The 13,075-nt window shown below is 47.1% G+C and overlaps 1 protein-coding gene across 1 annotated transcript in view; it reads left to right on the top strand.

The window, feature by feature from the left end:
• The window catches only part of LOC115225097 (serine-rich adhesin for platelets), a 74,929-nt gene that overhangs the window by 10,380 nt on the left and 51,474 nt on the right, over positions 1 to 13,075 (top strand). Inside the window, exons 2-4 of the mRNA XM_029796024.2 lie at positions 1,807 to 1,964; positions 9,872 to 9,935; positions 11,976 to 12,072. Coding sequence (XP_029651884.1) covers positions 1,818 to 1,964; positions 9,872 to 9,935; positions 11,976 to 12,072 — 308 coding nt within the window. The 5' untranslated portion in view covers positions 1,807 to 1,817. The remainder of the gene's footprint in view (positions 1 to 1,806; positions 1,965 to 9,871; positions 9,936 to 11,975; positions 12,073 to 13,075) is intronic.

Below are 13,075 nucleotides of genomic sequence, written 5' to 3'. Positions count from 1 at the left end.
ACCCATGTCTGATGAAGTTATGTCCCAGTAAATGTAAATCTCATCATCATCATCATCGTTTAACGTCCGTTCTCCATGCTAGCATGGGTTGGACAGTTCGACCGGGGATCTGGGAAGCCAGAAGGCTGCACCAGGCTCCGGTCTTATCTGGCAATGTTTCTACAGCTGGATGCCCTTCCTAACACAACCACTCCGTGAGTGTAGTGGGTGCTTTTTACGTGCCACCTGCACTGGTGCCAGGCGAGGCTGGCATCGGCCACGGTCGGATTGGTGCTTTTTACGTGCCACCAACACGGAAGCCAGTCGAGGCAGGACTGGCTTCGGCCACGATTCGGATGGTGCTTTTTACGTGCCACCAACACGGAAGCCAGTCGAGGCGGCGCTGGCATCGGCCCCAATTCGGATAGTGCTTTTTACGTATCTCCAGTCCAGGGGTCCGTAAAAAGCACTATCCGAATCGTTAAATTAAATAAAAATTCGTTAGGCTATATTTAGCCCCTTGTGGGCAATAAAGAAACAAGAAAGGATTATTAAGGCTGTGAACTGGCAGAATCATTAGCACATGGGACAAAATGCTTAGTGGCATTTCATTGGTCTTTACATCTTGGGTTCAAATCCCATTGAAGTCAACTTTGCCTTTCATCCTTTCGGGGCTTGATAAAAGAAGTACTAGTCAGGCGCTGGGGTCGATGTAATCCACTATCCCCCTGCCTCCAAATTTTAGTCCTTGTACATATAGTAGAAACAGTTTTATATACCCTCTTTTACTCTTTCACTTGTTTCAGTCATTTGGTTGCGGCCATGCTGGAGCACTGCCTTTAGTCGAGCAGATCAACCCCAGGACTTATTCTTTGTAAGCCTAGTACTTATTCTATTGGTCTCTTTTGCCAATCCACTAAGTCATGGGGACGTAAACACACCAGCATCGGTTGTCAAGCTATGTTGGGGGGACAAACACAGACACACAAACACACACACACACATATATACATATACATATATAAGACAGGCTTCTTTCAGTTTCCATCTACCAAATCCACTCACAGGGCTTTGGTCGGCCCGAGGTTATAGTAGAAGACACTTGCCCAAGGTGCCATGCAGTGGGACTGAACCCGGAACCACATGGTTCGTAAGCAAGCTACTTACCACACAGCCACTCCTACACCCACTGTGTAAAATATTAGAGAAAGAAATCCAGCTGTTTCTTGCAATATGTACCAATACATACATCTAAAGCAAATTTTCTTCAGTGGCCCCTTAAAATACCTATTTCTCTACTACCCACAAGGGGCTAAACATAGAGTGGACAAACAAGGACAGACAAAGGGATTAAGTCGATTAGATCGACCCCAGTGCGTAACTGGTACTTAATTTGTCGACCCCGAAAGGATGAAAAGCAAAGTCGACCTCGGCGGAATTTGAACTCACAACGTAACGGCAGACGAAATACCTATTTCTTTACTACCCACAAGGAGCTAAACATAGAGGGGACAAACAAGGACAGACAAATGGATTAAGTCGATTATATCAACCCCAATGCGTAACTGGTACTTAATTTGTCGACTCCGAAAGGATGAAAGGCAAAGTCGACCTCGGCGGAATTTGAACTCAGAACGTAACGGCAGACGAAATACCGCTAAGTATTTCGCCCGGCGTGCTAACATTTCTGCAAGCTCGCCCCTTAAAATACCATTATGGGTCCCCAATTTAGTATTTTGTTGCATGGGCTCTCAGGGGCCATAATGGGCCCACGTTGAGAACCACTGATTTAGACTGTAATTTTTTTTTTGTTTTTTTTTGTTTCAGATCCCACTAACATGTCCAGCCACAAAAACATCAATGAGGACAGCGCTGACCTGCAGGTGTCCGGGTCACAGATGACTCTGCTCTCCTCTCCGTGTCGCACACCTGTTGCTAAGCAACTGAGAAGTCCGAACTCCGTCAATGAAACAGACAAGAAACCGGTATGTTTTGTATTTCCTTTTTTTAATATACCTTTTACCTATCATTTGTTTCTGTCATTAGACTGCGGCCATGCTGGAGCACTACCTTGAGGAATTGTTTACTCGCTAATTGACCCCAGAAATTTTTATGAGTGGCTGTGTGGTAAGTAGCTTGCTAACCAACCACATGGTTCCGGGTTCAGTCCCACTGCGTGGCATCTTGGGCAAGTATCTTCTGCTATAGCCCCGAGCCGACCAATGCCTTGTGAGTGGATTTGGTAGACGGAAACTGAAAGAAGCCTGTCGTATATATATATATATATATATATGTATGTGTGTCTGTGTTTGTTCCCCTAGCATTGCTTGACAACCGATGCTGGTGTGTTTACGTCCCCATCACTTAGCGGTTTGGCAAAAAGAGACCGATAGAATAAGTACTGGGCTTACAAAAAGAATAAGTCCCGGGGTCGAGTTGCTCAACTAAAGGCGGTGCTCCAGCATGGCCACAGTCAAATGACTGAAACAAGTAAAAGAGAGAGTATCGTAGTGTAAAAAGATTCGAGCGAGGTCATTGCCAGTACCGCCTGACTGGCCCCCGTGCCGGTGGCACATAAAAGCACCTGCTACACTCTCAGAATGGTTGGCATTAGGAAGGGCATCCAGCAGTAGAAACTCTGCCAGATCAAGATTGGAGCCTGGAGCAGCCATCTGGTTTGCCAGCCCTCAGTCAAAATCATCCAAACCTCGCTAGTATGGAAAGCGGACGTTAAACGATGATGAGGATGATGATGATGATGTAATTATTCTAATGGTCTCTTTTGCTGAACTGCTAGGTTATGGGGACAAGTGGTGGTGGGGGACAAACACTAATACAAAGTTACATACACGCACGTTTCCCTTCTAAAATTAATTTAATCTTAAAATTTAACGAACTGTATTTATGACATTGTTTTAATTGTGATAGGCAGTTGCTTTAATTTCATACATGCTTATGTTCTTTGATTTTAAGAGATGTGGAAATATGTGTCGTTCATGCTTTTCCCAATTACATAATTAGCAACAAAAGAAAAATACTAACGACCTGCCCCTGTGCTGGTGGCATGTAAAAAGCACCCACTGCACTCTCGGAGTGGTTGGCTTTAGGAAGGCATCCAGCTGTAGAAACCTTGCCAGATCTGATTGGAGCCTGGTGCAGCCATCTGGTTCGCCAGTCCTCAGTCAATCCGTAAATGAGTAAAAGAACTAGCCACTGATATAATAATTTTAATGATTATATCCTCAATTTATAAGTATATATATATATCATCGTTTAACGTCCATTTTCCATGCTAGCATGAGTTGGACTGTACAACCAGGGTCTGGGAAGCCAGGAGGCTGCACCAGGCTCCAGTCTGAGAGTTTCTACAGCTGGATGCCCTTCCTAACACCAACCTCTCCGTGAGTGTAGTGGGTGCTTTTTACATGCCACCAGCCATGAACGGTTGGTGCTTTTTATATGCCACCGGCATGGATGCCAGTCAAGGCTGTGCTGGCATCGGCCACGTTCGGATGGTGCTTTTTACATGCCACCAGCCATGATCGGTTGGTGCTTTTTATATGCCACCGGCACGGATGCCAGTCAAGGCTGTGCTGGCATCGGCCACGTTCGGATGGTGCTTTTTTACATGCCACCAGCCATGATCGGTTGGTGCTTTTTATATGCCACCGGCACGGATGCCAGTCAAGGCTGTGCTGGCATCGCCACGTTCGGATGGTGCTTTTTACATGCCACCAGCCATGATCGGTTGGTGCTTTTTATATGCCACCGGCACGGATGCCAGTCAAGGCTGTGCTGGCATCGGCCACGTTCGGATGGTGCTTTTTACATGCCACCAGCCATGATCGTTGGTGCTTTTTATATGCCACCGGCACGGATGCCAGTCAAGGCTGTGCTGGCATCGGCCACGTTCGGATGGTGCTTTTTACATGCCACCAGCCATGATCGGTTGGTGCTTTTTATATGCCACCGGCACGGATGCCAGTCAAGGCTGTGCTGGCATCGGCCCGTTCGGATGGTGCTTTTTTACATGCCACCAGCCATGATCGGTTGGTGCTTTTTATATGCCACCGGCAACGGATGCCAGTCAAGCTGTGCTGGCATCGGCCACGTTCGGATGGTGCTTTTTACATGCCACCAGCCATGATCGGTTGGTGCTTTTTATATGCCACCGGCACGGATGCCAGTCAGGCTGTGCTGGCATCGGCCACGTTCGGATGGTGCTTTTTACATGCCACCAGCCATGATCGGTTTGTGGTGCTTTTTATATGCCACCGGCACGGATGCCAGTCAATGCTGTGCTGGCATCGGCCACGTTCGGATGGGCTTTTTACACCCCCCAGCACCAGCCAATCGGGGTGGTGCTTTTTATATGCCAGGCACGGATGCCAGGCAAGGCTGGGGCATCGGCCATCGGTTCGGATGGTGCTTTTATATGCCATGCCACCAGCCATGATCGTTGGTGCTTTTTTAATGCCGGCACGGATGCCAGTCAAGGCTGTGCTGGCATCGGCCACGTTCGGATGGTGCTTTTTACATGCCACCAGCCATGATCGGTTGGTGCTTTTTATATGCCACCGGCACGGATGCCAGTCAAGGCTGTGCTGGCATCGGCCACGTTCGGATGGTGCTTTTTACATGCCCCAGCCATGATCGGTTGGTGCTTTTTATATGGCCACCGGCACGGATGCCAGTCAAGGCTGTGCTGGCATCGGCCACGTTCGGATGGTGCTTTTTACATGCCACCAGCCATGATCGGTTGGTGCTTTTTATATGCCACCGGCACGGATGCCAGTCAAGGCTGTGCTGGCATCGGCACGTTCGGATGGTGCTTTTTAACATGCCACCAGCCATGATCGGTTGGTGCTTTTTATATGCCACCGGCACGGATGCCAGTCAAGGCTGTGCTGGCATCGGCCACGTTCGGATGGTGCTTTTTACATGCCACCAGCCATGATCGGTTGGTGCTTTTTATATGCCACCGGCACGGATGCCAGTCAAGGCTGTGCTGGCATCGGCCACGTTCGGATGGTGCTTTTTTACATGCCACCAGCCATGATCGGTTGTGCTTTTTATATGCCACCGGCACGATGCCAGTCAAGGCTGTGCTGGCATCGGCCACGTTCGGATGGTGCTTTTTACATGCCACCAGCCATGATCGGTTGGTGCTTTTTATATGCCACCGGCACGGATGCCAGTCAAGGCTGTGCTGGCATCGGCCACGTTCGGATGGTGCTTTTTTACATGCCACCAGCCATGATCGGTTGGTGCTTTTTATATGCCACCGGCACGATGCCAGTCAAGGCTGTGCTGGCATCGGCCACGTTCGGATGGTGCTTTTTACATGCCCCAGCATGATCGGTTGGTGCTTTTTATATGCCACCGGCACGGATGCCAGTCAAGGCTGTGCTGGCATCGGCCACGTTCGGATGGTGCTTTTTACATGCCACCAGCCATGATCGTTGGTGCTTTTTATATGCCACCGCACGGATGCCAGTCAAGGCTGTGCTGGCATCGGCCACGTTCGGATGGTGCTTTTTACATGCCACCAGCCATGATCGGTTGGTGCTTTTTATATGCCACCGCAGGATGCCAGTCAGGCTGTGCTGGCATCGCCCGTTCGAATGGTGCTTTTTACATGCCACCATCCATGATCGATGGTGCTTTTTATATCCACCGGCACGGATGCCAGTCAAGGCTGTGGCTGGCATCGGCCACGTTCGGATGGTGCTTTTTACATGCCACCAGCCTGATCGTTTGGGGCTTTGTATATGCCACCGGCCACGGATGCCAGTCAAGGCTGTGCTGGCATCGGCCACGTTCGGATGGTGCTTTTTACATGCCACCAGCCATGATCGGATGGTGCTTTTTATATGCCACCGGCACGGATGCCAGTCAAGGCTTGCCTGGCATCGGCCACGTCGGATGGTGCTTTTTACATGCCACCAGCCATGATCGGTTGGTTGTGCTTTTTATATGCCACCGGCACGGATGCCAGTCAAGGCTGTGCTGGCATCGGCCACGTTCGGATGGTGCTTTTTACATGCCACCAGCCATGATCGGATGGTGCTTTTTATATGCCACCGGCACGGATGCCAGTCAAGCTGTGCTGGCATCGCCACGTTCGGATGGTGCTTTTTACATGCCACCAGCCATGATCGGTTGGTGCTTTTTATATGCCACCGGCCGGATGCCAGTCAAGGCTGTGCTGGCATCGGCCACGTTCGGATGGTGCTTTTTACATGCCACCAGCCATGATCGTTTGTGCTTTTTATATGCCACCGGCACGGATGCCAGTCAAGGCTGTGCTGGCATCGGCCACGTTCGGATGGTGCTTTTTACATGCCACCAGCCATGATCGGTTGGTGCTTTTTATATGCCACCGGCACGTGCCAGTCAAGGCTGTGCTGGCATCGGCCACGTTCGGATGGTGCTTTTTTACATGCCACAGCCATGATCGGTTGGTGCTTTTTTATGCCACGGCACGGATGCCATTCAAGGCTGTGCTGGCATCGGCCACGTTCGGATTTGCTTTTTACATGCCACCAGCCATGATCGGTTGTGCTTTTTATATGCCCCGGCACGGATGCCAGTCAAGGCTGTGCTGGCATCGGCCACGTTCGGATGGTGCTTTTACATGCACCAGCCATGATCGGTTTGTGGCTTTTTATATGCCAACCGGCACGGATGCCAGTCAAGGCTGTGCTGCATCGGCCACGTTCGGATGGTGCTTTTTACACATGCCACCAGCCATGATCGTTGGTGCTTTTTATATGCCACCTGCACGGATGCCAGTCAAGGCTGTGCTGGCATCGGCCACGTTCGGATGGTGCTTTTTACATGCCACCAGCCATGATCGGTTGGTGCTTTTTATATGCACCGGCACGGATGCCGTCAAGGCTGTGCTTGCATCGGCCACGTCCCGTTCGGATGGTGCTTTTTACATGCCACCAGACCATATCGGTTTGGTGCTTTTTATATGCCACCGGCACGGATGCCAGTCAAGGCTGTGCTGGCATCGGCCACGTTCGGATGGTGCTTTTTATACTGCCACCAGCCATGATCGTTGGTGCTTTTTTATCTGCCACCAGCACGGATGCCAGTCAAGGCTGTGCTGGCATCGGCCACGTTCGGATGGTGCTTTTTACATGCCACCAGCCTGATCGGTTGGTGCTTTTTATATGCCACCGGCACGGAATGCCAGTCAAGGCTGTGCTGGCATCGGCCACGTTCGGATGGTGCTTTTTACATGCCACCAGCCATGATCGGTTGGTGCTTTTATATGCCACCGGCATGGATGCCAGTCAGGCTGTGCTGGCATCGGCCACGTTCGGATGGTGCTTTTTACATGCCACCAGCCATGATCGGTTGGTGCTTTTTATATGCCACCGGCACGGATGCCAGTCAAGGCTGTGCTGGCATCGGCCACGTTCGGATGGTGCTTTTTACATGCCACCAGCCATGATCGGTTGGTGCTTTTTATATGCCACCAGCATGGAAGCCAGTCGAGGTGGCACTGGCATCGGCCACGTTCGGATGGTGCTTTTTACATGCCACCAGCCATGATCGGTTGGTGCTTTTTATATGCCACCGGCACGGATGCCAGTCAAGGCTGTGCTGGCATCGGCCACGTTCGGATGGTGCTTTTTACATGCCACCAGCCATGATCGGTTGGTGCTTTTTATATGCCACCGGCACGGATGCCAGTCAAGGCTGTGCTGGCATCGGCCACGTTCGGATGGTGCTTTTTACATGCCACCAGCCATGATCGGTTGGTGCTTTTTATATGCCACCAGCATGGAAGCCAGTCGAGGTGGCACTGGCATCGGCCACGTTCGGATGGTGCTTTTTATGTGCCACCGGCACAGGTATCACAACTACAATTTCCACTTGATGTTTATTTTGATGTTGATGTACTTGACTCAGTAGGTCTCATCAAGCACAGCCGGTCGCCCTATGATCTAAGGCAGTGGTTTTCAACCAGGGTTCCACGGAACCTTAGGATTCCGCCAGTACAGTGCAGGTGTTCCGCAAGAAGTTACAAAACTGCTAAAATCGGCAGTAATTTGTAATTCTCCTGTGCAGATATTTTAGTTAGTTAATTTTTTGGCTCAAAAAGCAAAAAGCAAGGCCATGTAGGGGGGATATGTGTGCATAAGACTATTAAATTATTGCACAGGGGTTCCTCGAACCAGTGGAATGTTTCCTTGAGGTTCCGCTCCAGCAAAAAGTTTGAAAAGCACTGATCTAAGGTAAACACAGCAGGCCATCCTGCGATCCAAGGTACTTTGGATGGTCTGGGGCTGCTGTGTGAAGCTGTTGCAGGAAACAGCCATGTATTCACGTTATTTATCGGGTCTTCACAGTCACAACATATCTCCAGAGATCTCGGTCTTTCATCATTGCCTCTGTGAGGCCCAATATATATATATATATATGATGGGCTTCTTTCAATTTCCATCTACCAAATCCACTCACAAGGCTTTGATCAGCCGGAGGCCATAGTAGAAGATACTTGCTCAAGGGCCTCAAAGTGGGACTGAACCTGGAACCATGTGGTTAGGAGGCAAACTTCTCACCACACAACCACTCCTTTGTAAATTATTATTTTCTATTTCTTACTTGTTTCCTTGATTGGACTGCGGCCATGCTGGAGCAATGCCTTGCAGGGGTTCTTCTTTAGTCAAACAAACCAGCCCCAGTACTTTCAAGTTTTGAACTTATTTTATCAGTCTTTTTTTTTTTACCAAACTGAAGAATTATAGAACAGAAACAAACCAACACCAGTTGTCAAGTGTTTATTTAGCAGTGCCGGTGGCATGTGAACAAAACATTCGAGTGAGGTTGTTGCCAGTGCTGCTGGACTGACTCCTGTGCAGGTGGCACATAAAAAACACCATTTTTTGAGCGTGGCCGTTGCCAGTACCGCCAGACTGGCCCTCGCGCCGGTGGCACTTTAAAAGCACCCACTACACTCTCGGAGTGGTTGGCATTAGGAAGGGCATCCAGGTATAGAAACTCTGCCAGATCAGATTGGAGCTTGGCGCAGCCATCTGGTTCGCCAGCCCTCAGTCAAATTGTCCAACCCATGCTAGCATGGAAAGCGGATGTTAACCGATGATGATGATGATGATGATCTGACAAGTTTTCCCATGTGCTATCGCATATGTTTGTGAAATTTTAACTATGAAGATAATTTCATTGCAGTTTATTGTGAAGAAAAAATTCTCGCTTCAATATCAGCTCAGTGGTCCCCTCTATTGGATCCTTTGAGGCAATTCTGGTTCATTGTGCCCTCCTCAGTAGCGGATACCTAAGAGAGATAACCCTGTGCTGACTGGAAAGTGATAACATTATAATAGCTCAATCAATACTAGTAACTAATATGAGCTTGTAGACTGCCTGTCCTGAACAAACACTTAAGCAATATATACGTTGTGATCGTTGCCAGAGCAGCCAACTGGCTTCCGTACCCTTGGTATGTAAAAGGGCACCATTCGAGCGTGATCGTTACCAACGTCGCTTCACTGGCACCTGTGCCAGTGGCACGTGTAAAAAGATTCGAGCGAGGTTATTGCCAGTACCACCTGACTGGCTCCCATGCAGGTGGCACGTAAAAAGCACCCACAACACTCTCGGAGTGGTTGGCGTTAGGAAGGGCATCCAGCTGTAGAAACTCTGTCAGATCAAGACTGGAGCCTGGTGCAGCTATCTGGTTCACCAGCCCTCAGTCAAAACCGTTCAACCCATGCTAGCATGGAAAACAGACGTTAAATGATGATGATGATGATGATGATGATACAAACTACATAAATTTTTTCACATGTAATTTGTTAAATATTAATAATGTTGAAGCAATTTTATTATTTATTTTTCCTTTCTGTTTCCATAGAAACGGCCCTTGTCTGCTAAAAGCAATACCTCACTGATTTCTGAATCCTCAAGAAGGAAGACAGGTAAAGCCAACATTCTTAGTAGACTCTTGTTTATGTACAAGGGCTTTGACGACAGAGGACTTGCACTCCACTGGATGGGTAATGTCCGTGTGCATGCATGACAGAGGGTAAATGATTTTAAGAAGAAAACTGGGTATAAGAGACATCGGATGTTGTGTGCAAGAGAGAAGACTGCGTTGGTTTTGACATGTGGTGCGTATGGATGAGGACAGCTGGGTAAAGAAGTGATGAGCTCTAATTGAGGAGGAAAGCAGTGGAAGGGGTAAAGGCAGAAAGACATGGGACGAAGTGGTGAGAGAGGATCTTCAGACACTGGGCCTCACAGAGGGGATGACAAGCGATAGGGAGGTGTGGTGATTTGCATCTTACTCTTTACTCTTTTACTTGCTTCAGTCATTTGACTGTGGCCATGCTGGAGCACTGCCTTTAGTCGAGCAAATCGACCCCAGGACTTATTCTTTGTAAGCCTAGTACTTATTCTATCAGTCTCTTTTGCCGAATCGCTAAGTTATGGGGACATGAACTCACCAGCATCGGTTGTCAAGCGATGTTGAGGGAACAAACACAGATACACAAACACACACACACTCACACACACACACACACACATATATATATATATATATATATATATATATATATACATATATATGACGGGCTTCTATCAGTCTCCGTCTACCAAATCCACTCACAAGGCTTTGGTCGGCTCGAGGCTATAGTAGAAGACACTTGCCCAAGGTGCCACGCAGTGGGACTGAACCCAGAACCATGTGGTTGGTAAGCTATCTACTTACCACACAGCCACTCCTATATCAATGCATAAAGAAGTGTTGTTGTCATTTGTTCCTTCTTGAGCCATACCTGGCTCATTAGGGCCGGTTTCCTGGTTTAATTGACGTATAGGTTCCCCACCTGGATGGGACACCGGTCTGTCACATGTGAGCTGCTAGATGCAGGAGGTAAGAGTGAGAGAAAGTTGTGGTAAAAAAGTCAGCAGAATTTCGCTATTCTTTTTGCCGGAGCCGCATGGAGCTTAGGTGTTTCACTCATAAACGCACATCGCCTGGTCTGAGATTCAAACACGCGATCCCTCGGCTGCGAGTCCACTGCTCTAACCACTAGGCCATGTGCCTCCACACATGAAGAAATGCCAAGCTCTAAGTGTGGAGGGTACCTGTGGAAGAGGTAGACCCAGGAAGATGTGGGATGAAGTGGTGAGAAAAGATCTTTGGATGCTGGGCCTGTATTTGTCTTTTCATCTTGTCCTGTATTAAATACATAATGTGGTTTTAGAGTCAGGTTTTGACTGCTATTTCAAGCATGGTGGTATCTCTTAGATACCCTTAGTTATGATTTTAATATATATATATATATATATATATATATATATATCTGAGTTAACTGGAATTCTTCAATAAAATAAGTTATGATTTTATTTTTCATTAATATTGTTATGTCCAACCCATGCTAGCATGGAAAGCGGACGTTAAATGATGATGATCATCATAATCATTTATTCGATTATTTATAGTTAAGATATGTATATTTCTATATTTATTTATTATATATTAACATACCTACATTTATTTTATTATTACTTTAGACCTGAAGAGTGGCTATATTTTTAAATCAAATTAATTTAAATAGTATTGATATTATTATTATCGATTTAAACATATAGTCACAAAACGCACGTAGTCAATTCAATGTTTATTTTATTTAGTGATGTTTTGAATAATATTTATTATAGTATATTTAATGTTTCTATATGATATAGATAAGTCTTTCACTATTGAATTACTTAATAGAGGTTATTTCTTTTAATTATATACTTATATTATATATTGTGAAATTTGATTTGGAATTACTGAATTGAATTTTTCCCTGTAAGTTTGGAATTATATTCCCTACTTTTATTTTTAATAATATTATTACTATATATATATCTGCATGTATATATTCCATGCACTCCTGACATCACTCTGAGCACCCATTTTAGAAGGAACAGATCCAGATACATTTTCCATTTTCTGATTCCAGATCCCAGCAGCCCAGTGCACAACCTCTTTCAGTCGTCTGTCTCAAGGTCAGTCACTGGTACCAAAAGCAACACAAACTATGCCAAACCTCCCAGAAGGTAAGTATTGGTATCACCAAACCGCTCTTGTATCATATTCTCACTTGTCAATGGAAAGTGTTGACTATTTCTTTATTCTTTATTCTACCCCTTCTAGTCCCATCTCTAGCCATCGGGTACTATCCCCTTACACTTTTATAACTGCTTCCCTCATCCCGAACCATTGCTTGTGTCATCTCTACTTGAGGGTTGTTACACTAGTACCCTTTTCATACCATCTTACCTTTCTCCCAGATACTCCCTCCCACCCTTATATGAATGCGGGGTAGCTATGAATCATCTCTATAGCAAGACACCTTGCTTCTCCTTCAACACCCTTTTCTTCTTCTTGCGCTCTTTTAAAGCCTAGCCAGGCTCATGGGCCCGGTTTCCTAGTTTCTATGGCATATGTGTTCCCTAGCTGGACGGGACGCTAGTCCATCGCAGCGTTACTCATTTTTGCCAGCTGAGTGGACTGGAGCAACGTGAAATAAAGTGTTTTGCTCAAAAACACAACACATCGCCCAGTCCAGGAATCGAAACCACAATCTTACGATCATGGTGCTGACACCCTAACCACTAAGCCACGCGCCTCCACCTTCAACACCCTACCAAATCAATAATAAATACACGTGATACCTGTGCCGGTGGCGCATAAAATGCACCAACCAATCGTGGCCGTTGCCAGCCTCCTCTGGCCCTTGTGCCGGTGGCACATAAAAAGCACCACACACATATATGTATGTGTATGTATATGTTTGTGTGTGTGTGTGTGTGTGTCCCAACATCGCTTGACTTTGATGCTGGTGTGTTTACGTTCCTGTCACTTAGTGGTTCGGCAAAAGAGACCGATAGAATAAGTACTGGCTTACAAAGAATAAGTCCTGGGGTCAATTTGCTTGACTAAAGGCGGCGCTCCAGCATGGCCACAGTCAAATGACTGAAATGAATAAAAGAATAAATATAGTCCTAGGTACACTGTGTCTGAATAGACGATGAGATGGTCACAGCTGGAATGTCTTTA

The sequence above is a fragment of the Octopus sinensis genome, linkage group LG27, assembly GCF_006345805.1.
Source record: "Octopus sinensis linkage group LG27, ASM634580v1, whole genome shotgun sequence".
In the NCBI taxonomy this organism is placed as follows: Eukaryota; Metazoa; Mollusca; class Cephalopoda; order Octopoda; family Octopodidae; genus Octopus; species Octopus sinensis.
Note: the sequence above shows the minus strand (reverse complement) of the source record. Positions and strands in the feature narration are given on the sequence as shown.